Genomic DNA, 27,798 nt, shown 5'->3' with positions numbered 1-27,798 from the left:
TGCAGCTTTGATTTACATCTAAATTACACACACACACGCACATATATATATTTCCTCTTCCATTCAACGCGAAACACCAACCACACACACACACATATATATATATATATGTATATAGGAGCGGCGGCCGCAAATAAACTAATGGTGGTTCTGAGCAGCAGCTTCCAGCAGGCAGTGCAGTTCCCGCCGGCGGGATTTAATGGTTATCGGTACCGGCGAAGAAGGAGTATTAATAACGGCGGCGGAGGAATCCGGTGCGGGATTGCTGAGGCGTCGGGAGAGCCGGCGCCTTTTGGGCAGAAAACCAAATACAATGACGGCCTGTTCGAGAAGGTCTTCATGACTCTGTTTGCTCGGAAGATGGAGAAATTCGCAGCCCACACAGGGCATTCCCAGAAGAAGGGATGGCTCGAGTACGATTACGAGAGTTTCGTGGATGTGTCGAAGAGAGTAATGCAGGGGCGGTCTCGTCTTCAGCAGCAGCAAGTGGTCCGGGAGGTGCTGCTGTCCATGCTGCCTCCTGGCGCTCCTGCTCAGGTCATCTTTCATTTCCCGCGAGCTAGCTCATGATTAATTTAAGGGAAATGCATCTCCTGTACTGTATGAATGAATGAGCGGATCTGTCCATTTAAATTTGAGCGGGTTATATTATTGAATCTCAACCACGGAGTGAGTGAATGAGAGAGTCCACACCTGAGAGTATTTTTCGATCTAAGGACAGCTAATTATTAAAGACTCTGTCTAATTGGTTTGTGTGTAATTGTGATGGTGAGAGGTCGTCTGATGTTTACAAATTAATTAATTTGTGGCAGTTTAGGAAATTGTTTCCACCCACAAAGTGGGCTGCGGAGTTCAATGCTGCACTCACAGTGCCCTTCTTCCACTGGCTAGTTGGCCCATCTGAGGTAAGTATAATTTCATTACATCCGGGCGTTATCATTGCTGTTACATCATGTTAGCTAGGAGGAGGATTAGGATGACAGGCATCTCATATATAGAAATCAGAAGAAGAAAGGAGACAAAACAAAATTTAATTTACTTACATCAAGTCATACCACAGTCCACACACGTACTCCCAATAATTTTGTTGTATCATTTCTCAAATTACCCTCTTTCGCTAGACTTATTAATTTTTAGTCAAATTTGAGCTTTTAAGCTCACTGTGAGCTTTAACCTTCCCCTTTCTGATAAAAACTTCTAACTCTCAAGAGTTTTAAAGTTGAATAGTGTTTTAGAAAAGTTAAATCCCCTATTATAACTTTTTCTAGATGGCTTTTAAGTTGCTGGAAAAAAGTTAGCTTTATCAAGAAAAAGACTATTCTACCCTCCAAACAAAATAAAGATTCACATGCTAACTCTCCAAATCCCTAACACAAAACACCCATTCCCCATCCCCAATCTCACAACCACCACTTTTCTGTCCGCGGTCAGCCAAGCCACTGCCATAATTCAGAGTCTGTCGTCATTCGTCATCGCAGTAGTTGTCATCTATGTCATTCGTTGTAATTTTCTAGAAGGAATATGAAGCAGTAATAGTAACAAACAAGAAGAATCAACAGTCGTTCGCAATAGTTACCAGCGCCAATCATCGTACGTCATCCTCTCTCTCTCTCTCGGTTCTGGATCGTCAAAAACTATCATCATGACGATAGTTTTCATTGATCTAGAATTCATCGCAATGATTGTTTCCAGTCGAAACCTTAGTTTTGTTGTCCTATAAAAATGTCTTCTTGTGATTGTTGAATTTTCACACTAATAAAATATGACATCTCTCCAAATTAGTCATCTCAAAAACTTTTGTCTTTTGTTCTTTAAATTGTTGCACCAATCTTGCATTTCTTCCCGTAACAAGTAGATCATCAATGTATAAACAAACAACAATTAGATCACCATTAGCAACTTTCCCATACAAGGTTGATTCACTCAAGCTTTTTTTGAAGCCAATCTTCAGTAGGTGATCATCAATCCTATTATACTAAGTTCTTGGAGCCTATTTAAACCATACAAGGCTTTCTTGAGGAAATACACCTTGTCTTGACATCAAGTTGATAGATTCTCCACTCCTTTTGTGTTGCAAGTGTTAAGAGCTTTCTAATTGTATCAAGTCCAACACAGATGCAAAAGTTTATAAGAAGTCTACACCAAACTATTGAGCATATCTTTGACTACAAGTCTTACCTTGTGTTTGTTGATAGAACCATTAGCATTTAGCTTGGTTTTGAACACCTATTTCACACTAATTATTTTTTCTTGAATTGGTCTACCTACAAAAATCCAAGTTTGATTATTCTCTATAATTCTTAGCTCCTCCTTCATTGCGTAAATAATCCATTTAAAATCTTGTATATTCTTTGCATAACCTACAAGCTCAAGTACAACAAAATTGCACATTTGATAGATATTGGTAAGTGATGTTTTACCTTTTACAATTGTGTCATCAATAAAATCATCTATAAACATATTAGAATCATCCTCTAGTGTTGCTTTAGTTTCAAGTTCTTTGATTCCTACATGCTTCAATTCTAACTTTTCCCAGTTCTAGGTTGCACATCCATCAAATTTAATATCCCTACTAACAATTATCTTTGGTGATCCTACTATAGCCAATCAAAATCTTAGCCTCAACCTTCGATCAAGCTTATCTATCTTCACTTAATAAATTAATGTGTTTGTAACAAATGCAACCAAACACCTTCAGATTTTGCGCTTGAGGGTTTGTATCTATGCCATGCTTAAAATAAGTCTTCCTTTTAAGAGGTTTTATAGGCAACCTATTGAGTAAGTAAACTGCTAGTATTAGTGCCCTAATGCTAGATTTAGATGACATCTAGTATGAGTATTGAATCTAATGATTTAATCTTGCTTGTTATTTAAATGGTCATATCTTCATTCATAACTCTATTTATTTATGAATAAGTCTGTAGATATTTTGATTACCTTTATTCTTAAGTTGTTAAGAATATGTGACAAATATTTATAATACATGATTTCTTAAAAGTATTCCTAGTTCTAAGATTGCTCTGAAAGGGACTAAGATTAATTGATTACGGATTAATACATGGACTGCTAGCTTTGATTAGTATGAGATATTAATGATAAAGGATAGTGAGTCATATGCCATATTATATGAGATGCAGATAGTAGATATATGGGTAGGTGTTAGTTGAACATCCACTAAGTGTGATGCCTGTAACAGATCACATGGTTGAGAAGATTAATGATTTGTTACTAGTTTTCGATTGTATATATGATCCTTTGATTGGAAGCGACAAAATTGTCTTGTACACTAGTATCAAGGATTTATTATTGAGTGGAACCATCATGAGTGAGAGGTGGGGATGCTTTGTGTGTGATTAAAAAGAGTTTCCGATGTTGAAAGGAGTTCTGATGCATCATTTCGATCACCCTAGACTGGACCTTGTATGGTTACAAAGTTCTATGAGTTTAGTTGGTCCATGGTTCTCACTCGGTCGAGATGTTGGTCAGTGGAATGACTATAGTGCATGGTAATCGAGAGCTCTAAATAGGTTTACAAGAAGCTCTTAACTTCTTTGCCATTAGAATCGTCCTGAGTCATGCCTAAAGGATACTCAAAATCTTTCAGCATGCTTTGGGGAGATGGAGAGATCCTCTTAGTAGATTGAAGTATTCGATTAGCGTCAAAGAGTTGATGTGTCTTGATTGCTACATGACTGTGAACCTAGAAGATCACACCCTAAGTAGATAATGCGTTGGATTAGTGAATCAATGCCTGGAATCCTATATGAGGTGTATGTGCTTTGCAAAACCTAAGAGTTAGAGTAGATGGCTGTCTATGGCACATTGGTGGTACAACTCAAGCTATCACGGTGCCATTAAAAAGTCTCCATTTGAAGCATTATTTGGATACCAAGCCCCTATTTTGCCTGCCTTAATGAATGCCCCCACAACAGTGACTGCAGTGGAAGGCTATCTACAACAAAGGTAGAGGATGATACAATTGTTGAAAAAGAAGCTTGCAATGGCTCAGAATAGGATGAAACAAGTGGCTGATAAAAAGAGAAGTGATCGGGAATTCATTGTGGGTGATAAGGTGTACCTAAAGGTCAAGAGGTTCCTCCAACACTCTTTCTCAACAACTCCAACTTCTAAGTTGAGCCCTAAGTACTTCGGGCCTTATACTGTGCTAACTAAGGTAGGCAAGGTAGCTTATAGACTGCAACTGCCCGAGGGAATACCCACTCATCTGGTGTTCCATGTGTCACTATTGAAGAAAGCATTGGAGCCTACAACCACTACAAGCCCCTATCTTCCCCCAGTAGATGAAAACAGGGAGGTGCCCATGGAACCCCAAGCCATTGTGGACCGGAGGATCACCTACAAGGACATACTACCCCTCATGGAAGTGCTGGTTCAGTGGAGCCATTTATACTCAGATAACACCACCTAGGAGTACTTACCGGACATGCTGAGGCAGTACCCCCGCGCAGCCCATCTGTTGTCCTTTCTTGGGGACAAGAAAGACCTCAAGGAGAGGGGAAATGTCATGACCCCAAAGGGCGGGCAAGGGTAGGAATGGAATGTAATTAGTAGAGGGGATAAGGTTGTAATTAGCTTAAGACTTGTAATAAGCAATAGTTGTACCAAACGGTTGTAGCTTTAACAACTTGTTCACTTTCGGTTACAAGGCGCTCGAGGATGGGATTTATGCAATGAAATAGATCATAAATCTTTCCCTCCAATTCTCTCTCAAATCTCCCTACTTCTTTCAAATTCTCTCTCTCTCTCTCCAATTCAAATTCCTATGACTACTACAATTTCCATAATTATAGAAGTCTTAGATTAGAGACTTATCAGTGAGATATGAATAATGAAAATTCCCTAACCTTGTTAGGCAAAGCTGTGATTGATCAACAAAAATGGGATATGCACAAGCATTTGCCTAGATCTAATCTATTGAAAAACTTTTTCACTTTATATTCATCGAGAAGAACTCACTTCTAACAAATTCAAAAATCACACAAGCTTTATCTTTGAAAACCATAGAATAATATTTTTCAAGCAATTATCCAACAGGTAGTAGGTTTTCTTCTATATCAAGTAGGAACAAACATCATAAATGAATTTTACACCTGAACTAGATTCAATGACCATATTTCCTTTATCTTTGACCTTAATGTAGTCTCCATTCCTAGTTCTAACTTTGGAAATATGTGATTGTCAAGCTTCTTGACTATGGACTCATCATAAGTCATATGATGAGCGCAACCACTATCAAAGCCATGCATCACTAGTTTTGTTGCTTGCAAAATAGGTTGTCACAAACAATTGCTCCCCTTATTTTGATTAACAATTTGAGTTTATTTTCCTTCTTGTTGCTTATTTTGGCAAAGTTTTTCCATGTGACCCATCTGGTTGCAAGATTTGCATTTATTATCAGGTTTTAAACATATAGTATTTCTGCAAGTGAAGTCTTCTTACTGTGTGAACATAAAGGAAATTTCTCTTTTCTACCATTGTCTTTGTTGCTTTCACCTTCCTTCTTATTCCTCTTGTTTCAGAACTATTTTTTGTCTTTGACATGTGACTGAACCTGAGCCTTTTCCTTTACCAGAAATGCTTCTTTTATCTCTCCTTTTCTGGTAGCTCTTCTTTGTTCTTGAGCTTACGAAGAATTGACTAACTCTAGTAAAGTTATTCGAGTAAGGTCTCTTGAACTTTCAAGAGAAGAAATTTTGGCTCTAATTTGTTAGGCAAGCTCATCAACACCTTCTCTACACTCTTTTGTCTAGGAGTTCTTTTCCCATCAATTTGATTTTGTTCACAACATTCAAGATCCTTTTAGAATACTCTTTTATGATTTTGGTCTCTTTCATTCTCAAAAGCTCAAACTCCCTTGTGAGATTAAAGACTTGCTTTTGCTTGATTCTATCATTGCCTTGAAATTCTTCACCGAGAGCATCCCAAATTTGCTTTGCATTGTTACATACCATAATTCTTGTTAAAATTGCAGTGTTCGAAAAATCGGCCTAGGCGGCCGCCTAGGCACCGTCAAGGCATTAGGCGGCTGCTGGCCGCCGCAATTTTCATCTAGTCAGCTCCCCCTAGGCGCCGGTCCGCCTAATCGGCCGTTGGCGGCGCCTATGCATCCCAGGCGACGCCTAACCGCTTGGGTCGCCTACTTTTAAATTTTTAGGGTTTTAAAAGAAGACAAAACAGATCGTGTTTCTTCTTCGTTTGCCCCGATTGCTCTCTCCCAACAGCGACTGCCTCTCTCTTCGAAAGCTCATCCTCATCGCCGCCGACGCCTCCTTCGCCGATGCCTCCTCTACTACCGACCATCGTCTCTCTTAGCCCTGATTTTCCGATTTCCCTTGGCTTCTACCAGTCGTCTCTCTCGCTCGCTGACACTGTTCTTCCTCCGACCACCGGTATCTCTCTCTCTCTTACTGTTCTTCCCGATTTGCAGTAGCCATCTTGCTGTATACTATATAGTATATAGTATATATATAATATATATTATTACAATATTACTCACAGTTTCACATAATGCTATTGCTATATGCCTATATGTATTGCTATATAGTATATATATAATATTATATATATATACTATATAGCAGTATGTATGCTGCAGCAGCATACCTGCAAGCAGCAGCATGCTGTTAATATTGCTATGTGTATTGCTATATAGCATATAAAGATATAGATTATACTGTTAGTGTTAAACGACCATATATATGTAGTATATACACACACATGTGCAAGCTGCAACAGTCCATCTGATTTGTTTATGTTGCAGGCTTCTTCGATTAAATTAAAAATGTCGGATGGGACTAAGAGTACAGGAGCATCGTCTGATGTTGTTTCAGTTTTTAAAAGGAAGTCAAATGATATCGGATGTGAGTATGGAATGTTAGTTGATCCAAAGAATATGGACAAAGTTAAATGTAAGCTGTGTGGCAAAGTTATGTCTGGAGGAGTTTATAGAGTTAAAGAACACATCGGCCACATTTTCGAAAATGTTTTTGCATGTCCAAAATCTTCTCCGGATGATAACGCCAAATGTAAGAATGCTATTGCTGAGGCAAAGAGTAAGAAGAAGAATAAGAGGAAAGAGGAAGATTTGATGAGATTCTCTGTTAATATTTCTAAAAGGGAGGAAGGGGATGCTGAAAATGAATTGCTAGAGTCAGGGAGCAAAAAAGCACTCCGTACACTTGGCCCTATGGATAAGTTTACAAGCTCCATCACCCTTGAAACGAGTGCAGGAATAACACAAAGGCAACAAAATATCAGCGAAGCACTCTTTAAAGAGAGAACACAGTCTGTTCGTCAATATTGTGCTAGATGGGTGTACGAAGCCTGCATTCCTTTCAATGCTATTGATAATGATAGATGTACATAAGAGACCCGGAACAAGAGAGTTCCAAATAAAACTAAACCAACCAAAACGACCCCCCCCCCCAACACAAGTCGTTAGGGGAGAACAACTCAAAACTGACATATAAGCCTTCAAGCCCAGAAGAGGGATAAGAACCTAGCGGCCAAAGGCAGAGGCTGACATGATAACTTGATCCAAAGAGTAAGGGAAAGATGGCTCCATAGCCCTCATCCAAGTAACTAACCTAGCAAGCACCAAGTTAAAGATGTCAACTGCACCTGACCCTCGGTCTTTGAAAATTAGCCTATTCCGCTCTAGCCACATTGACCATAGCGCTGAATACAAGAGAGACTTCCAAACCTTCCTTTGACCTTTACCCTTAGCAAAGAAATCCCCACTGATCAAAAAGGCCCCCAACTATACTCAGACAGACCCACACATAGCCCCACCAACGAAAGATTTGCTGCCACAAGCACAAAACAGCCTCACAATGGACAAAGAGGTGATCCACAGACTCCGGAGTAGAGCCACAAAAGGCACAAAGCAGGTCATCCCCCTGCAAAATTCCTTTCCTACCCAGATTGTCCTTCGTGTTAATTTTACCCCAAATGACCAGCCACACAAACAGCTCCACTTTTGGAGGAGCTAGGCTGCCCCAAACATGAGCTGCCATTGAATTAATGTGAGGAGTATTGGAACCAAACATTAGGGAGCAAAGCCTCTCATTAAAAGAGTGCGACGAGAAGGAACCAGTCGCTTCAAGCGACCAAAAAACCATATCCCTCCTCCCTCTTACCAAATGAGCTTGGGAGATAAGCCTTAACAGCTCAGCCCGGGTAGCCTCTTCTCTGTCAAGCAACGGCCTTCTCCAGCTAAGGCTCCAAAACCATTTGTTATTCACCCAAAACCCCAAATCTGCCACTCTCTTCCCTTTATCCAGGGACACCAAATACAACCGGGGGAACAAGCTTGACAGGGAAGAGATACCCACCCAAGAGTCTTCCCAAAACCGAACCAGATCGCCCTTACCAAGCCGGATTTTAACCCCTTCCAAGGCCACAGATCGAACCTCATTATAGCTGGAATAAGAGTCAACAATGCCCCTCCACCAAGAACTGAAGCTTCGCTTAACCTCCACATCGTTGATTCCAACGAAGATACCATTGTGCCTAGCCGCAATGACTTTACACCAAATTTGATCCCCCCCACTAATCATCCTCCAAAGCCATTTAAAGAGCAAGGTTTTGTTTTTGGCCAACAAGGATCCCACCCCTAGCCCTCCCAGCTTCTTAGGCAACTCGACCAATTCCCATCTAGCAAGAGCCATTTTTGCCACGCCCTCATTCCCAGACCATAGGAACCTACTCTACAGCTTAGCAATCTGCTTCGCCACCCCAATAGGAATTCTGAAAAGAGACATGAAGTAAATAGGCAAATGGTTCAGAACCGATTTTATCAGAGCTAACCGGCCAGCCATAGATAGAATCCCAGCTTTCCATGAAGCCAGCCGACTCTTAATCCTATCCACAACTGTCTTCCAAGCCACAACCCTCTTAGGATTAATTCCCAGCTGGAAACCCAGGTATGGGATTGGGAAAGGAGCATGCTTACACCTCAAAAGAGTAGCAGCCTCCATCAACCAGTCTTGGCCAACATTAATTGCAGAGAGGCTGGATTTTTTAAAACTAATACGCAGGCCAGACATGAGCTCAAAGCATCTAAGAATCTGCTTGAGGGCACGCATACATCCAAGCTCAGCTGGGCAGAAAATCAATGCGTCATCTGCAAATTGGAGAAGGGGGATTTGCATAGGAGGAGACCCCACCGGGATACACGTAAACAAATATAGATCCACGGCCTGAAAGAACAACCTGTTAAGACCCTCAACTGCCAATAAGAACAGGAGCGGAGACAGCGGGTCCCCTTGGCGAAGACCATGCTCCATATCAAACTCTCCCGCTATAGATCCATTCACCAACACCGATATCTACTGCTTTAATACACTGTTTCTTATCCATCCTATCCATTTAGGCCCAAACCCCATAGCTTCCATAACCCTCGTGAGGTACCCCCAATCCACACTGTCAAAAGCCTTACAAAAATCCAACTTAAGGAAAGCAGCCTTATGCTTATCCTTCTTCGCCGCTTCCACCAACTCACTAGCAATAAGCACTCCATCTAAGATCTGACGACCCTTAATAAAGGCACTTTGGCAGTCACCAATCAGGGAATGAATTACCGAACCTAGCCTGATAGCAAGCAGCTTGGATATAACCTTTTGAACGCAACCCACCATACTGATAGGTCGGAAATCACCTAAGCTTTGAGGGGTGTCAGACTTTGGGACTAACGTAAGCAACGAGCGTTGGGCCTTCCTTGGAATTAGGCTAAAGCCATAGAAGTACTAGACCAATCTCATAAAGTCGGGAGCCAAAACATGCCAAAATTTCTTGATGAAGTTAAAGTTGAATCCATCAGATCCAGGCGCCTTACTCCCATCACATTGCCAAACCACCCTGTTAACCTCCTCGCATGAGAAAGGGGATTCTAACGATGAAGCCACCTCAGCTGACAGCCTCCTAAAGCCCAATCTGGAGACTCCTGGACATTTTAAGCCCGAGTCCTTAAACTGACCTGCCAAGCCATCCACGATGCCCTCCTTAATCAACCTCGGGTCCGATACCATAGCCCCCCTAATTCTGAGAGCCCCAATATAATTTCGCCTCCGCCTAACCGAGGCTGACAAGTGAAAGAATTTAGTGTTCTTATCCCCTTCGCGAAGCCATGTGATTCTGGACTACTGATGCCAGTAAGATTCATTGAGCCTAGAGGACCTCCAAAGCTCAGCTTGTAAAAATCGCCTCCTACTTTTTAGGCATGTTTTGGAAGGGTCTGATTCCAGCTCGAGGTCAACCTTATCAATGCCAATCTCAATCGCTTCTATTTGCTTCAGAAGATTACCCCCTGAGGACTTATTCCATTGCTTTAGAGCACAACGCAGAGCCTCCAACTTATTCACAAAACAACAAGAGCCCACAAACTTAGAAGCCCAAGAGGACCACCAGGTCTCCACCATCTTCCCAAACCCTGGGACCATAAGCCAATAGTCAAAGAATCTAAAAGGCCTAGGACCCCAATTCACTGAACCAGCCTCAAAAACCAACGAGCAATGATCAGACAAGCCCCTCGGCAGCCCCCATAGCCTATAATCCGGGAAAGCCAACAGCCACTCCGAAGATATGAAACATCTATCAATTTTGCTAGCACTGATACTGTTTGCCCAAGTAAACAGCCTCCCCTCCAGAGAAACTTCTATTAGAGCAGCATCGTCAACAAAGCCAATAAAATCACTCATACCCCTTACCGAGACCAACCCACTTAACCTCTCTTCTCTTCTAAGCACTTCATTAAAATCCCCAAAAATACACAAGGGCAAGCTACAGTTCTGCAAAAACCCCATAATTTGGGACCATACAACTCCCCGAGCCCCAACATCCATGGGAGCATAGACAACCACCAACATGCATCTAACCCCCAAGCACCTCCAAGAACATTCAACTGCAACCCATGCCCCGAACTTCCACTGCTGATGGACTTCTATCCTATCTTTATTCCAAATAACCAAGATACCCCCCGACAAGTTCATTGCCTCAGCAAGACACCACCCAAAATCCGAGAAACCGGACATCTTCTTCACCTCCCCCTCCGAGATTGAAGCCAACTTGCACTCCAAAATCGCAACGAACTCAATGCCCCTCCTTCGAACAAGCCTAAGGACTGACCGTTTTTTCAAGTCCGCCCTCAATCCCCGAATATTCCAAGACAAAATCTTCATCGGACAGCTTCCCTCCCCTTTCCCCTACTCCCAAGCCTCCATATCCTCAGTATCCCAACTCACCAGCGCCTGAATCAATTCTTCCTCATTACCATTAGCTTGAAGCCCCAAGGCCTTTCCCAAGTTTAGAGTTTCCACCGCATTTGTATAGGGATCCATAGGGACCCCATCATGGGACTGGTTCCTTACTTCCTCAGTCTGATCAGAGCCACCCTGATCGCGAACAGTGGCTCTCCCTTCTGGTTTCTTCTTCTTTTTGGAGTACGTAAACCTGAAGCCGCTCCTTCTCCGAGCCTTCTTGGGAGGAGCATCTAAAACAATCTCCATCTGAGGAGACTGAGACCTCTGCGAAAGCCGATCTAAGGCTGGTGATGGAAGATCCAGCTCCCTTGACCCCCTCACAAGAGGATGGGGATCCGCATCTGCTTCACCATCCCCCACCCCCGCCGCAGGAACTTGACCTCCAATAGCTTTAGCCTCCTCGCCAGAGCCCACCACCTCCCTAGGCATCTGACTATTCAAATCAGCAAGTAATCTTTCCATTACAGCTTTAACCTTTAACAATGATTCCCTCAACTGGTATTGACTGGGAGGTTTGAAACCCGGCCCAAATTGACCAACCGCCTCAACAAACAATTTAAATCTATCATTATCGAAGATGTAGCATCAAATTGATAGGTGCTTCGAATTGTTGATGCAGATAGAAAGCTTTCTATGGGTTTTTTATATGGAGAGATTGTGCAAGCAAAGAAAGATATTAAGGAGACCCTGAATAATCTTGAGAAGAACTATCAGCCTATTATGGAGATTACTGAAGCAAGGGTGAAAGATAGGCTAGATAGTCCACTACATTTTGCTGCTTACCTTTTGAATCCTTACTACTTCTTTAAGGATATGGATATACAGCTTGATCATGAAGTGATGGATGGATTTTTTTACAGCTTGATCATGAAGTGATGGATGGATTTTTTAACTCTGTGGAGATGTTTTATGAAAATGATGGTGAATTGCAAGTCCATGTTGTAAATGTTGAGTTGCCAAAGTATACTCGTAAAGGAGGAGCTTTTCGAAAATTATGGGCAGCTCAAGGGTGTGCAAAAAATGATGACAATTATAATCCAGGTATAAGATTAAAGTCCTTTTCTTAGTTTCTATTGTGTATTACTATTACAGTATTAGTGTATAAATTTGTTTACTTTATACTTGTTTGACCTATGTTGTAGTTACATGGTGGATCACATATGGAAATCAAACTCCAAACTTACAACGAATGGCGAGAAAGATCCTCTTGTTAACTAGTAGTTCGTCCGGTTGTAAAAGAAACTAGAGCACTTTTGAAGGGGTTAGTGTATAATCTAATCTATAATGTATATTTTAAAATGTTTTTAATATTTTAATTTCATTATCCCTATCATTTATATTAATATTATTTTTATTTATTTATGTAGATACATACGAAGAAAGGAAATAGATTGTAAGTGAATTAATTGAACAATCTAGTCTATGTCCAATTTAATGCCAAATTAATGAACAAGCAAAAAAGAGAGAGAAAGGAATGTTGATGTGCTACTTGCTAGTGATGCTAGTCATGTGCAAAGATGGATAGTCGAAGGAGGAGATGATGAAGAAGTTGAGCTTGGTATGGGGCTTACTTGGGAAGTGGTTGGTGAAGCATTCGGAGTAGACGAGATGCTTCAACCTCGAAGAAGTTCTAGAATGAGAGAGTTTCATGAAGATGATTTTCAATAAGAAGAGGAAGATGAGCAAGAACTTAATGAATTTGATTTTAAGTCTGATGAAGATATTGTGTTGGAAGAATATAGAGAAGAAGAAGTCCAATTAGATGGCTAGATACCTAGATTCTTCAAGTATTGTTTATGTTGCATTATTGTTGCTTTTGCCTTCTTGAACCCAGAACTAAACTACAACAGTTTGTTTTCTCATGTTTAATTCCACTATTTCACTTGTCATTCCATTATTGTTGCATTATTGGTTTATGTTGCATTATTGTTGATTTTCTACTTTGATTTACTTGAAAATAACATGACATTACATCAAAAAGTTCAAAAAAAATAAAAAAAACAACAACAATTTTTCTAGGCCCCGCCTAGGCGCCATGCCCCAGCCTAGCGCCCGACTAGCGCCTAGCGCGTTTTAGAACATTGTAAAATTGCTCTTGAAATTGCTAAGTGATTGCAAGTCTTGCCTTAAATCTCCTTCTTGTTGCTTTCCTATGATTCCTGATTTGTGTAATGATTTGGATCTATAGGCAAATTGGAAAATCTATCTCTACCACATCCCACACTTCACTACTTGCAAGTATGACTCCATTTTCATTGCCCAAATATGGTAGTTTTTGAAAGACTACGCTAACACTTAGTGGTAGATGCAAGAAGACAAAGTAGTTTTTAAATTTTTTTCAAAAACCATACAAATAAGCAGCAAAAACAGATCATTTCTTACCAGACACAATGACCACAGCCATATGCTTATAATAAAACCATACAATATGGAAATGCTTGTGATGTGGCATTACCTAAATTACTGAAATACCCATAGCCTCGCTCGTCACGTGGATCGCCCGAGAGACTGACACGTGGCAAGTCCACAATGCGGAGTGGGGAACAGTTCTATATGACCAGTTAAAGGACACGTGGCAACGCTTGTAGAGTGATCCAGAGTGGAGTCCGAAAAATTCGGAGAGACCCATTCTAGCTTGACCGGAGTCCTCGGGAGCCATGCCCACCCATCTCGGGCTTTATCTCAGGTACCCTATAACGTACCTGCCTATAAAAAGCAGGGGTCATCACCAGGTATGAGGGGTCTCTAGTTCTTATATTTTCTACTACCTGCATTTACTCCACTGACTTGAGCGTCGAAGTTTACTCTTGGGGATCCTAGCCTCATTACTCTGTTGTCTTGTAGGTTGTATTCCCGAGGCCCGACATAGCCAAATCTGAAACTATACTCCTGAGGTCCATTTGTCGAGGCAGCACGTGGTGGTCGGTCTCAAACATCATCATCAGTTTGAATTGTAACAATTGCCTCAAGCCTGAAGAGGATGTCGATTGCTTTCATTGCGCGTCTGACCTGAACAGTTATGTCTCCCGGTTAAGCTTTCATGAACCCATCACAAACCAGCTCCACGTCTGCTCCCAAACCTACCCTTGGTTGACTAAGCCACCCCCATTAGGGAATCAAGTCAGTCCACGCCTAAGCAACTACTGGAACCCTTCACTGAATCCACGTGCTAGACAAGCCCGAACAAAGGTGACTAAGAGCTGAAATCAATCTTCACGATGAGTCCATCACACGAACTTAAGAAGCGGGATTTAACAAAAGGGGATAGAGGCTGTAAATCTACCATCAACAATTCTTGCCAAATAGTTGCTAGAAAACTCGCCGAAAACCTTCCATTGTCATCGCTAGCAACTTTTGCCATCAAAGTTGTTAGAATTGCCGAAGAACAAACCACTATCGCCGTTGACCACCTGCAACAGCCCACTACCTACTGCCAACAACTTTTGCCAGCGTCGGAATGCAGTTTGTTGGTGGTTGGCGTTGGTCTCCTGCAATGGTGACGATGATGGCGAACTCCTTTGCCAAATCTACTCGTTGCTATTCTTTTTGCGGTTTTCGATTTTCGTCGATTATCGTCTATGAAGCCTTCTGTCCATCAAAGCCTTTCCAAGAAGCTACTGTGTTCGACACCTTCAACCACATGATTACAACACTTGCAATCTTCTTCCTTCTCTCAAAAGCTGCCAAGCCCATTATCTCTCTTATTATACAATTATATATCACATATATATAGTGAGAGTCTAGAGATGGGGGAGAGAGAGGGGACTGCCACTGTGAATATATGTATATACATCGCATGCCGATGATAATGGAAGAATGAAGAAGAAGAACGGAAGCTACTGATTAATTCACCCTCTGTCGTGCACTATATATATAATATATCATATATATGTAGACCAATGCACACGGACAAAAAGGATGAAGGATGAAGGATGGACGATGGAAGGAAAAAGAAGAAAAGAGAAAAGGGAGAAGGCACGTTTGAGACAATCTATGTCGTGCTTTTAATTTCTCCTGCAACCCACATTTTCTTCCTTTTCTGGCACATTAAATACGCTCGCTGAGACCTATTTCTTTCTTTCAAAAGCCAATCGCCTCCCCTTTTAATTTATTAATTCCTATCTAATATATATAATATATAATATGTATAACAATTTTACACATTAATATATTATCAAAATTAATTACACATGGGAAACTCTTTTCTTTTGTGTTATCCCGCTAAAAATCACATTAACTTTTAATGGTAATTTGATTCTCATTAATACTTAATGGTGGAAGAACAAAGTACTAGCTTTGATTGATTAATCCGATACTATGTCTAGTTTGCGTGTGATTTTTTAGATTCACAGTCATATAGCAATTATGACATGTCAAGTTCTTTGATGCTAATCAAATATTTCAATTTACTAAGAGAAACTCTCTATTTCCTCAAAGCACCCCGGAAGGTCCTAAGTGACCTCTAGCATAATGTCAAGATGATCATAATGACAATGAAGTCAAAATTCAAGTAAACCTATTTAGGGTTTTTGATTACTGTGCACTATAATCCTTTCATTGACTAATATGCCAACTGAGTGAGAGTCATGGACCAACTAAACTCACAAGACTCGGTAACTATACTAAGATCTAGTTTGGGGTGTGATCGGGATGACATATTGGAACTTCTTCTGACATTGGAAACTCCTTTTCGATCCTACTTACATTGGCCAAAGATTTCTACAATCACCAATTAACTGAGATCGCATAAGATGTTCACCTCATGCCAGAAGTCAATGGATCCTGTTATCAATCATCTGCCTCCATACACTACTGCACAAAGACCACATAGAGAGTATTCCCAACTCTTACATTGAATAATTCTACTCAATTGCAAATCTCTGACACCGGTATACAAGACAAGCATGTTGCCAGTCCAAGGAGCAGATACACAATCAAAAGCCAGTAATATATCATTAATTCTCTCAACCATGTGATCTGTTACATACGTCACATTTAGTAGATGTTCAACTAACACCTACCCATATGTTTACTATCTACATCTTATACAATTTGACATATGACTCACCATCTTTTATCATTAGTAACTCATACTATTCAAAGGTAGTAGCTCATGTGCTAATCCATAATCGATTAGTCATAATCCTCTTCTAAGAAAACTTAGGACTAGAAATCACTTTAAGAAATCTTGTATTATAGATATTTGTTACATATTCTTAACAACTTAAGAATAAGATCTTCAAGATATCTAGGGATTCATTCATATATAATCAAAGAGCTATAAATGAAGATATGACAATTTATAAATTGCAAAGATTAATCATGTGCGCAATAGATGTCATCAAAATTTAGCATTAGGGCATATCACCAATAGTTTTCACATGTAAAAATAGGTAATATTAACATAAAATTGTTTCCTGGCATAGTTGTTTATTTGTCTTAAAGATCTAAAGTGTGAAAAATTTATACGAAAAGGTTTCCCCCTAGATTCACTCATTCCCAAACACAGGCCCTTAAGAACAATAAAGACCTAATACCAATTTGTTGGTTTATCAAAATCAAGTGACACATAAGCTGAGAAAGTTTTTTTCATTAATCAACTGAGATTTATTATACAAGTGTAAAAAAAAAACAAACATAATGTAATTGTTTCCTAAAGATCTTAAACAAACTATTACTATTATTCATATTTAAATAGAAAATTCAAACTGAAATAGAATAACTAAATGATAAGGCTTCAAATCCTTCCAGCCTTGTTTAATAGCTTTGCAAACAACCTGGCATTGACTGAGAGGCATCCTTTAACAAACACACAAAAAAGGGAGTCAAACTATGATATATTGTGTGGTTTGCATTAATTAATTGATGATTAATTCTGAAAACATCAAAACTGAGTCAACAAGTAGCTAGTTTCTGTTAGCGAGTATTTAATGCAAGGCAGCAGCAAGGAATGGAAGCTTCCTAATTCAGCCGATATCTAAGGATTACGATTGGCTATTCTTTTAGTCAATCAATTAGTCTCTTATATCTTTGTATTCTTAGTTGATCTTGTGCCTAGGATAGGATCATCTAAAGTAGGAATGTAAATCTGTATATAGCCTTTTGTTTCTTTATTTATAGTTTCTAAAAATAGGTTCTTGTATAGCAGTTAGAATCTTCCTAAAATTAGCAGGAAGATGATTGTTATTTATTGTACTCGTGTGCTTCTTGATTGAATAAGATTAAAAGACCATTCATTTTTTCAGTTGACATGGTATCAGAGCCAAGACAATAGCTTTCCGATCTGTGAAACTATTGTGGCCGTTTCCTCCTTGGTTCAACTTGATCCCTTCCTTCTTTCTTCAGTCCAGCTTGAATCATGTCTAATACTCAAACCCTTGAGACTACCGATTCCAGCAATACGAGAGTGGCTGAACCTTCAATGACCAGCAACAATGGCGGAAATACCAGTGGGGATCTGCCAAGCCTTCAGATAGCTTACCGTTTAAATGGTAAGAATTATTTGAAGTGGTCTCAATTGGTTCGGACCATTCTTAAGGGCAAAGGGAGGCTTAGTCACCTAGAAGGGACTGGCCCTAAGACCGATGACCCAATGTTTGTTACATGGGATGAAGAAGACTCTTTAATAATGTCATGGTTATGGAATTCTATGGTCCCTGAAATCAGCGACACAGTGATGTTCCTATCGACATCAAGGGAGATTTGGGAGGCTATCAAGTTGACATATTCCAAGATCAAAGATGCTGCCCAGATCTATGAGATCCAAACTAAAGTGGCAGCAACAAAGCAAGGTACTAGATCAATCACAGAATATGCCAATCTTCTGCAAACTGTGGCAGGAATTAGACCATTACCAGTGTCTAAAGATGACATGCAGCGAAGATGCTACATTACACAAGAGGTTTGTTGAAAAGGAAAGGATATATGATCTTCTAGCTGGGCTAAATACTGATTTTGATGCTGTGAGAATTCAGATTCTTGGAAAAGAAGATTTACCGTCCCTCAATGAAGTTATTTCTATAGTTCGGGCAGAAGAAGGAAGGAGAGGTGTTATGTTAGAAACCAATCCAATAGAAACTTCGGCTCTATTGTCTCTAAAAGGTTAGGCCCAAAACAAAGGAAAGGGTGAGAAGAAGCCCTTTGATAGAGATAACCTATGGTGCACCTATTGCAAAAAGCCTAGGCACACCATAGAGAAATGTTGGAAACTTCATGGGCGGCCTAATAAGGGAGGATCTTCAGGGAAGAATTCTGGCCACGTGTATATGGCAGCCAACAGTAACCCACAGCCTCAAAATGAAAAGGAACCCGAGTAAGAAAATGTCCCAGAGCTGAATCAAATGGAAATTGACAAGCTAAGAAAACTATTGGAATCCCTCGAAAAAGGTACAGAAACTGAGGGTGTAGCCTCTCTTGCTCTCACAGGTATCTCTACCATATCTTATAGCCTATATGCTTCAGAAAATAATTCCCCTACCTCATGGATCTTAGATTCTGGTGCCACTGATCACATGACACCAATTTCAACCCATTTCAGTTCTTATATTCCTTGTCCTAGTTCTAGAAAAATCACCTTAGCAGATGGTTCTTCAACCACTGTGGCAGGCCAAGGTGATGTGATTCTTAGTCGGCACCTCACCCTTAAAAATGTGTTGTCGTCCCCAAACTTTTTGCTAACCTAATATCTGTTCATAAACTTGTTTCAGACTCTAATTGCAATATCATATTTTGTGCAACCCATTGCGAGATGCAAGAGCAAGGCACGAGGAGGAGAATTGGACTTGCTAAAGAGAAAGCAGGCCTATTTCTTTTTGAGGAACCTAGAGAGCAGGGAGGACAAGGGAAAGATCAGATCATATCATGTTTAGCTCAGTCTAATAAAAACCAACTGTGGTTGCATCACTACAGATTAGGTCATCCATCTTTTTTCCTTCTCAAAAACATGTTTCCAGATTTATTCAAGGGTCTAAGTATTGCTGTCTTTCATTGTTCTGTATGTGAAATGGCTAAGCATCAGAGATCCATGTTTACTTCCTCAAATAAAAGGTCTTGTTCACCTTTTTCCCTTATTCATAGTGACATCTGGGGTCCCCCATCTATGTCTAATATCTCTGGAGCAAAGTGGTTTGTAGTGTTTATTGATGATTATACTCGAACCTCATGGCTATATCTTTTAAAAACTAAGGCTGATATAAGTAATGTGATTCCCACATTCTTCAACATGATTAAAAATCAGTTTGGAGTGAGCATTAAGAGGATTAGATCAGATAATGCTAGAGATTTTTTCAATCATTCCCTATCTGATTTTTTCCTAAAACAGGGAGTCATACATGAATCATCTTGTCCCTACACTCCCCAACAAAATGGGGTGGCTAAAAGGAAAATTGGGCACATTCTAAATGTTACTCGGGCACTTCTCTTTCATCATAATGTTCCCAAACATTATTGGGGGGAAGCTGCTCTAACAGCCACATTCCTTATCAACCGCTTACCATCTCAGCTTCTGGGGTTTTGTAGTCCAATCCAATTGCTCACTAAGTCATTCCCTGATTGTCGTATGATCAGTCCAAGTCTGCAGCCTAGGGTGTTTGGGTGTAGTGCCTTTGTTCATATTCCTTCCGTTAGCAGGGGTAAGTTAGACCCAAGAGCTGTAAAATGTATATTTATTGGGTACTCAGCCACTCAAAAAGGTTACAAGTGTTATCACCCTCCTACAAAAAAATTCTTTGTGTCAGCCGATGTCACCTTTACAGAAGAAGAGTCCTATTTCCATCAATCCGATCATTCATCTCTTGACCCAAATCAGTCTATGGTTCCTACTCCTACTTGCCCGAATCAACCTTTGTTTCCTTTACCGGCTGCTAAGCCAGAGAGCACCCAAAAAATAGGAGTGACAGAATCATTCCCGAAATCCCCTCGGCCATTACAGGTTTACTCAAGAAGAAAAGGTGCTGAAATTCCTATACCAGATCCAGCGTCCTCCTCCACAGAGCCTACTCTTGCAGATGACAGAGCTACTGATTCTATCAACTCAACCTCAGGTAACATCCTCACGGAATCTCCAACTGCTGTTAACAACAGCCCTGAAAGTCCCAATCTTGTGACCCTTGAATCTGCCAATCTCCCTAATGATTTGGATTGGCCTATTGCTCTTCGCAAGGGAACTAGAGCCTGCACCAAACATCCATTACATTTGTTTCTTTCCTATTCAAAATTATCCTCTCCTCACAAAACTTTTCTCACTACCCTGCATACTACCTTTGTTCCAAAGACGTTTTCTGAAGCAATAGGACATAAGCAGTGGAGAGAAGCCATGGAAGCAGAGATGGCAGCCCTACAGAAAAACTAGACCTGGAAAATTATTGATCTACCTGAAGGAAAGCACCCTGTAGGCTGCCGGTGGATTTATACTGTCAAGTACAAAGCTGATGGCTCGCTAGACCGCTATAAGGCCAGATTAGTGGCCAAAGGGTATACTCAGGTATATGGTATTGATTGTTTAGACACCTTTGCTCCTGTTGCGAAATTAAATACAGTTTGGGTCCTTCTATCCTTAGCAATTAACCTTGGCTGGAAATTACACCAATATGATGTCAAAAATGCTTTTTTACATGGGGACCTTGAAGAGGAAGTGTACATGGACATTCCTCCAGGATATGAGCTTCCTAATCAAGAAAAGAAGGTGTGTAAGTTGAATAAAGCCCTATATGGCTTGAAACAATCACCACGTGCATGGTTTGGTTGTTTTACAAAAGCAATGGTTGCTCAAGGGTTCAAGCAAAGCCAAGGAGATCATACTCTATTTGTGAAGCATTCGGTTTCAGGGGGAGTCACTATACTTATTGTTTATGTTGATGATATTGTGGTTACAAGGAGTGATGAAACCGAAATGTAACGGCTGCGAGAATGCCTAATTTGAGAATTTGAAATTAAAGACCTGGGGAGGACTAAAGTATTTCTTGGATATAGAAGTGGCTCATTCAGAAAAAGGTATCTTTATTTCTCAGCAAAAATATATCATCGACTTATTAAATGAAACAGGGATGCTGGGATGCAAAGCTGTGGACACCCCAATTGATCCAAATCACAAGTTAGGAGAAGCTCTAGGAGAAAATGCAGTGGATATAGGGTCTTATCAAAGGCTAGTTGGGAAACTCATCTACTTAGCTCACACTAGGCCGGACATCGCTTATGCGGTTGGAGTAGTCAGTCAATTTATGCACAGTCCGAGAGAACCTCATTTGAAAGCAGTCTATAGGATACTTCACTATCTTAAAGGAGCGCCTGGCAAGGGAATTCTGTTTAAAAAAGGTGATGATTTGACTCTTGAAGCTTATACTGATGCAGACTATGCAGGTTCAATGGTGGATAGAAGATCAACTTCAGGGTATTGCACTTTCCTATGAGGGAATATTGTGACATGGAGGAGTAAAAAACAGAATGTTGTAGCCCGATCTAGCGCTGAGGCAGAATTCCGGTCTATGGCTTTGGGTATTTGTGAGCTATTATGGCTAAAAATTATTTTGGAGGACTTAAAAATTCAATGGCAAGGTCCTATGAAGCTCTATTGTGATAACAAATCTGCGATCAGTATAGCCCACAACCCAGTTCAACACGACAGAACCAAGCATATTGAAGTGGACAAACATTTTATCAAAGAAAAATTGGACAATGGTTTGATTTGCACTCCTTATGTCTCCTCTGGTGATCAAGTAGCGGATATTCTTACAAAGGGATTACCTCCAATGGTATTTCGAAGACTTTCTAGCAAGATTAGGATGGATGATATCCATTCCAATCTTGAGGGGGAGTGTTAGCGAGTATTTAATGCAAGGCAGCAACAAGGAATGGAAGCTTCCTAATTCAGCCGATATCTAAGGATCACGATTGGCTGTTCTTTTAGTCAATCAATTAGTCTCTTATATCTTTCTATTCTTAGTTGATCTTGTGCCTAGGATAAGGATCATCTAAAGTAGGAATGTAAATCTGTATATAGCCTTTTGTTTCTTTATTTATAGTTTCTAAAAATAGGTTCTTGTATAGCAGTTAGAATCTTCCTAAAATTAGCAGGAAGATGATTGTTATTTATTGTACTCGTGTGCTTCTTGATTGAATAAGATTAAAAGACCATTCATTTTTTCAGTTGACAGTTTCCATCATGAAACAAATCCTGCAGGTTGATTAATTGTGCATGCATTCAATATACTAACTGGTTTGGGCAATCTATACATGCATAGGTGGTGGAAGTGGAGGTAGATGGCGTAAAACAAAGAAGTGGAGTCCATATCAAGAAGTGCAGGTAAAATTAATTGGCACCTCTTAATTTGAATCATGCTGGCAAATTACTGGTTTATTTTTTCATGAGTTATAGAATTGATATATACTCGGGGATTTGTAATATTTGGGCTTAATTTTCCAAGTTTTCTGCTCCGTATGGATATATATACTGTTTCGAGCTTTCTAAGCCCACCGATTGAAAATGTAGAGTTGTGGGTTGTACTTAGCTCTTGGAAGACAAATTCATTTTCAAAATTTCTATACTCTCTAACAAATAATGCAGAGATTAATAATTTCCCTTAATTTCTGACAAATATTATGAACTGAAGGTACCTGGAAAACAGCGGATGTGTAGGAATGTGCGTGAATATGTGCAAGATCCCGACTCAAGATTTCTTCACCAATGAATTTGGGCTTCCATTGACAATGACCCCTAGTAGGTTAATCTGTCACTGATCTTTAATTTGTTTTCTGGCTTGGCTTGCAATGTTGATCTCTCTATGCATGCATTATTATTACATATAATAATAATGTCCGTGCATTCATGGCTGCAGATTTTGAAGACATGAGCTGTGAAATGGTGTATGGCCAGGTTCCACCATCTTTTGAAGAGGACCCAGTGGCCAAGCAACCCTGTTTTGCAGATATTTGTAAGCTGCTCCATTTCATGCATCTTGTGATCCAGGGCTTGCAATTCCAATCTATCTACCTGTGATTTCTAATAATATTACTTTGATTGAAACTAACAGGCTCCATGGCAAATCCGAACTCCTCTGTCTGCCCCAAGCTCCAAGCGTGAGAATTAATTAATGCTCAATCAGCAACTCACATTAATTCTTGCTCATTTCACTTGCTATATATGCAACACAGAATCAAAATGCTCTCCAGCATTGGGCGCTGCATGCATGCCAGCTGAAGATATTTAGATTTTCCCCTAGCAATATCCAAGATTAATTATTATGTCTTTACACACAATTAATAGGCAACAAGTTAAGTTTGACACATACACACGCACAGTTCCTCCTTTGGCAAAGTACACATCACTCAAGTTATGTGAAGTGTTATTGTGCATGTAAAGCATTAATGTTTGTGTATTCTATAAACTCCACGAAAGAAAGATCCAGGGCTAGTTTCAGCCTCAATCTTATTCTCTGTTATATAAGGAGATTTGATATCAGATTGAAGCTAGCTAGAGTTCTTAATTTGGATACCAAAAGTGACCTAAGCAGAGCAGCTATTGGCCAGGGCAGTAGTTCATCACGGATCCAGTATTAGTATATATAAGTAACAGAATTCTCCCAATTCCCTTCCAACATCTGGGGTGATTCTTCTAGGAAGGAATGAATTTCATACAGATTGGTGGGTTTATCTTGGCCAAGGAAAGAAGTGACGCAGGAAGCGTCCACAGACCTTCTCCGCAGATGAGACCAGAGGCAACCACTGGAATCATCAACTCAGCTTTCTTGGAGTTGAGTTTGTGCCACACAAACACTATCAAGCTCCCCACACACATGTCGATGACAAAGTAGGCTCCGACCAGAAAGGGCATGGCCATGATCATGGGCAGCGGCAACCATTTCCCAATTCCCGGCGGTGAAACGTCCTTCGCTAGGTTAACCCCTACCGCAAAGCCAAAGAAGCCAAAGCAGAGTTTGAGGCACTGGCGGGGCAAAGCCGAGAAGCCTTGCACGCCGAGGATCGCCATGTTCCTATAGATCACGGCGAAAGGAGCCTTGTATTCGCCGTGCGGGTTCCCCACGTCAAATGCCTTGTAGAAGAGAAAGAAGCTGAGAGGCGCCACCACGCAGCCTATGGCAGTGCCGATGGCCTGGCTCAACACCATGGCTCGCGGCGATGCCAGAGTGAGGTGCCCTGTTTTCATGTCCTGCATCAGAATGCATGACGTCGAGATGACTGATTTCATGAGACCGCATCCGGCCAGCCCTGCCACCACGCCATGCTCTTTTCCGGCCAGTGCGGCCAGCACAAAGAGGCCAACCTTCCCGTAATTGTAGGCCATGTTTATGTCGGCAAGACCAGCTCCGTAGGCATTGCAGAAGGCCAAAGATGGCGCTATAATGTATGCTATGATGACATAGTACCACTTAACCTCAGGGAATATGAATGGAATCGCGATTACAGAGAGCAAGGTGAAGAAAATGTATCCACTCATAGATACCCACATGGGGATGGTTTCTCCGGTGAATATCTCGTCTTCTCTCAGGTTGTCAAGCGCCTTGTTTTCTCCATGCATAGCTGCACCCAGAAGAACATATACACATATATTTATGTATAGTGAATTATAATGAACATACTACATAGACATATATATCTATATATATTCCCTTCAATTCAATGCTCAACTGATCACTTGTGATGGCCCTAGTTGTAATTAATTAATTACCTGAGTTGGAGTTTCTCTGGTTGTATCTGCTATGCATATTTATGAGAGTGATACAAACAATCTTGAAGAAATTATATAGGCCGTCTCCTAAGAGGAGAGCAATAGCAAGAAAGACCTGCATGCATTAATATTTGTAGGCATATGATATAGGAGAAAGACATTTCGAAGACCATAAAACAGCTGGTAAGTGCATGTGTGAATATATGCAGGAAAAGCGAATAATAATTATTTATTTACGGGAGGGGAGGGGAGGGACCTTGTAGCCATTCAAGCTTTTCATGCTGGTTTCCGGCAAATTGGCTGGGAACCATTCTCCTTTAAGCTTGCCAAGAACCGGCCACATGATACCCCACGAAAGCACGGCTCCAAGAAGCGCCGACAAGTTCACTTTGTGCGGGCAGATCATTCCAGTTCCCAGGTAAGTCATGCTAAAATCAAAGTAGAATCTGCACATCCATCACCCAGAGACAAATTTAGAACGTATATATAGCTAGCGAGAGAGAGAGAGCAAGTACGTAGTTCACTTTGTACTTACGTATTCTTCCATGCCTTCAACCCAAAAGTGGGAAAATGCGAGAACCCACAGTCCTCTTTTCCAGTGTAAAACCATTGGAAAAACCCCCACAAGAAACTGAATGAAAATACCTTCATGAATCCGCGTACTTGTTTCCTGAAGAAAATTAGCAGTGCGATCGAGGTTATCATCTTTTTTAATTTTTAATTAAGACATGACAGCTATATATATGTTACACAAAAATTTCAAAGATATAATCTTAATTAAGCTAGAGAAAGTGCCTATCATGCATGGAAACAGACGAAATATATATACCTAGCCATCTTTTCTCCCTGATTATGAAATCCGTTGATGAGAACAGCGGTTGCCATGCCACTTGGAAACCTCAATTTGTAGTCGACTATCAAGACCTACGGAGGATCCATGAATTGCAAGTCTATGATTGAACTACTTGAAATTAATTAAGAACTGCCATTTATGCAACTTAATTTGTCCATCAACACAAAAAGGCTTGACCTTTCTAGTAATTAATAGAGCGAGGAACATCACATTTATGATAAAGTAAAGTTCATATTTGCTTTGAAGGTTACTGCTACAGAAAAGCACCAAAAAAAAAAAACACTTTTTGATTCCGGTTATATAGAAAGAATCCAGAATACTGTAATAATTCTAGCTATCAGGCAATTAGATGACATACCTTTCTGAGAGGAATCAAAACAAAAAGACCAGTGAAACAAACAAGGAAAAGGAAGCCGGTCATCCATCCAATTCCAGGATTCTTGTAACTGCCAGAAGAATTTCCAACTGTATCGATCCCTGTCTGCTCATAGGTCCTCTTGTTTAATCCAAGTAGATAAGACCCAAAACCTCCTGATGAAGTGATTAGGAATTAAGAAAAAAAATATTTATAACAAATTAATAAGGAAGAGGTGTGTGTTGTGAAGGAGAATGCACACATGTGGTTGCTAGCTCCTTTTGACTAGAAGAATGCTACGGGGTTTAAGTTATGGAAACAGTGTCTTTGCATATGAGCAAGAGTAAGACCGCATGTAAACACGCTCCTCTCTCAACGCTAACAAAGCGGGGAGTCCCATAAGATGCCATTTTTAATTAAGGCAAGAGGTGGGTGCCAACCTCCAACAGCGATGCTGTAACATGCAACTGCGGATGTTTGAATCATGGTGTTCTCCTGGCGGGTGAAGGGAAACGTGACAATTCCAACCTTGTCAAGCAGCTTAGTCCAAGTGCGCATAAATATAAAGGCGAGGAGGCCAGCAGAAATATTGAGATTTGGGGTAAGCCCGGTTGTGAGGTTCAGTTTCATTGCTATGACACTGTATATGCAACCGATCACAGTGCTAGCAATGACTCCCCTCACCGTTATCTGCTTTCTCCACGGTGGGATTCTCTTTGTTGAAACCTCAGATTCATCCTGCAGCTTCCCCACATCCACTATCTCCTCCTTGTCGCCCGTCTCTACTTCCATTTTCACACCTAGTTCCACCGCTGTACGCACGTAATTATCTGCATATATAATGAAATTGAAATATATATACTTTAGAAGTATCAGATTGAAAAGTAATGGAAAACACTGATATATATGGGCGCGCGCGCGCACTTTTACTGCTTTGAAGAGAAGCTACGAAGATTTATGCAGATGTGAGCATAAGAGTGAGTGGTAGATGATTCTTTCTGTATTATATATTCACTATTTCTTAAAGCCATACGAACAGTTCAACCAATAACATTCGAGAGCTTAATGATTTAACTTCCTACCTACATATATCATGATATAATTCGGCAAACACACCGTAAAAAGAGAGGCGCAACAACTGGCTAATTAATGCTAGGCTGAAATTACGAAGAGGGCACGAGCACGACAAGCTTGGCAGAATGCGGCTATTTTCAACATATATATATAATATGGGTCTTTGACGTAAATGTCCCCATCGTACCATTGAGCTCTAATTGCATGCTTTTGATTGTCTTCTTTTCCTCTTTATCTTTGGTTGTTCTTTTCTGCTCTAGTAGAGGTGGGAGTGTGATAACGTTGGGATAGAGGAGATGGTTCGTCCAAAAAAAGTGTTCACATGCAGTCACAGCAGCGTGTGGTCTCAAGGCCGCCGAGGGATACGAGCGATGCAGATTAGTGTCTCTACGTCGTCAATTGCATAAAAGTCTACCAGAGAGATTCCGTGACTTTTGCTTTGGGACCACATCCAAATAATTCGATACTAAACTGTTGTGTTTTTTTGTATTACACCCGCATGTTGTGGGTCTGATGTTAATTCGAGGTTGAGGGGAGTTGTCTCGTGTTGGCAACC

General features: G+C 40.6%; 2 protein-coding genes across 4 annotated transcripts; one reads left to right on the top strand and one right to left on the bottom strand.

The window, feature by feature from the left end:
• Positions 1-23,703, top strand: LOC127814280 (beta-carotene isomerase D27, chloroplastic). Its single transcript, XM_052355695.1, has 6 exons — positions 1-537; positions 813-905; positions 22,517-22,578; positions 22,886-22,992; positions 23,111-23,206; positions 23,306-23,703. The coding sequence occupies exons 1-6, from the start codon at positions 109-111 to the stop codon at positions 23,353-23,355; spliced, it is 837 nt and encodes a 278-aa protein (XP_052211655.1). The 5' UTR covers positions 1-108; the 3' UTR covers positions 23,356-23,703.
• LOC127814278 (metal-nicotianamine transporter YSL1-like) lies at positions 23,670-27,447 on the bottom strand. Of its 3 annotated transcripts, none has more exons than XM_052355692.1 (8): positions 27,285-27,447; positions 26,609-26,998; positions 26,172-26,344; positions 25,790-25,884; positions 25,496-25,630; positions 25,217-25,406; positions 24,961-25,075; positions 23,670-24,812 (listed from the first exon to the last, which is right to left on the bottom strand). In XM_052355692.1, exons 1-8 carry the CDS (start codon positions 27,430-27,432, stop codon positions 23,887-23,889), a joined length of 2,172 nt encoding a protein of 723 aa, XP_052211652.1. In that variant the 5' UTR covers positions 27,433-27,447; the 3' UTR covers positions 23,670-23,886. The 3 variants fall into 3 exon arrangements, with proteins under 3 accessions (XP_052211652.1, XP_052211653.1, XP_052211654.1); XM_052355693.1 differs by having other exon boundaries at positions 27,251-27,377; XM_052355694.1 differs by lacking the exon at positions 27,285-27,447 and adding an exon at positions 27,093-27,244.
• Between the last annotated feature and the right edge of the window lie 351 nt (positions 27,448-27,798).

Source organism: Diospyros lotus, chromosome 12 (genome assembly GCF_014633365.1).
Source record: "Diospyros lotus cultivar Yz01 chromosome 12, ASM1463336v1, whole genome shotgun sequence".
Lineage (NCBI taxonomy): Eukaryota > Viridiplantae > Streptophyta > Magnoliopsida > Ericales > Ebenaceae > Diospyros > Diospyros lotus.
Note: the sequence above shows the minus strand (reverse complement) of the source record. Positions and strands in the feature narration are given on the sequence as shown.

Excerpts from the sequence above, each read along its gene's own strand:
- LOC127814278 (XM_052355692.1), bottom strand. The coding sequence starts at position 27,432 with ATGGTACGATGGGGACATTTACGTCAAAGACCCATATTATATATATAT. Across the intron at positions 26,345-26,608 it reads TTACAGCATCGCTGTTGGAG|GAGGTTTTGGGTCTTATCTA; the intron begins GTTGGCACCCAC and ends TCACTTCATCAG. Across the intron at positions 25,885-26,171 it reads TTTTGATTCCTCTCAGAAAG|GTCTTGATAGTCGACTACAA; the intron begins GTATGTCATCTA and ends GATCCTCCGTAG.
- LOC127814280 (XM_052355695.1), top strand. The coding sequence starts at position 109 with ATGTATATAGGAGCGGCGGCCGCAAATAAACTAATGGTGGTTCTGAGC. Across the intron at positions 538-812 it reads CTCCTGGCGCTCCTGCTCAG|TTTAGGAAATTGTTTCCACC; the intron begins GTCATCTTTCAT and ends AATTTGTGGCAG. Across the intron at positions 22,579-22,885 it reads GTCCATATCAAGAAGTGCAG|GTACCTGGAAAACAGCGGAT; the intron begins GTAAAATTAATT and ends TATGAACTGAAG.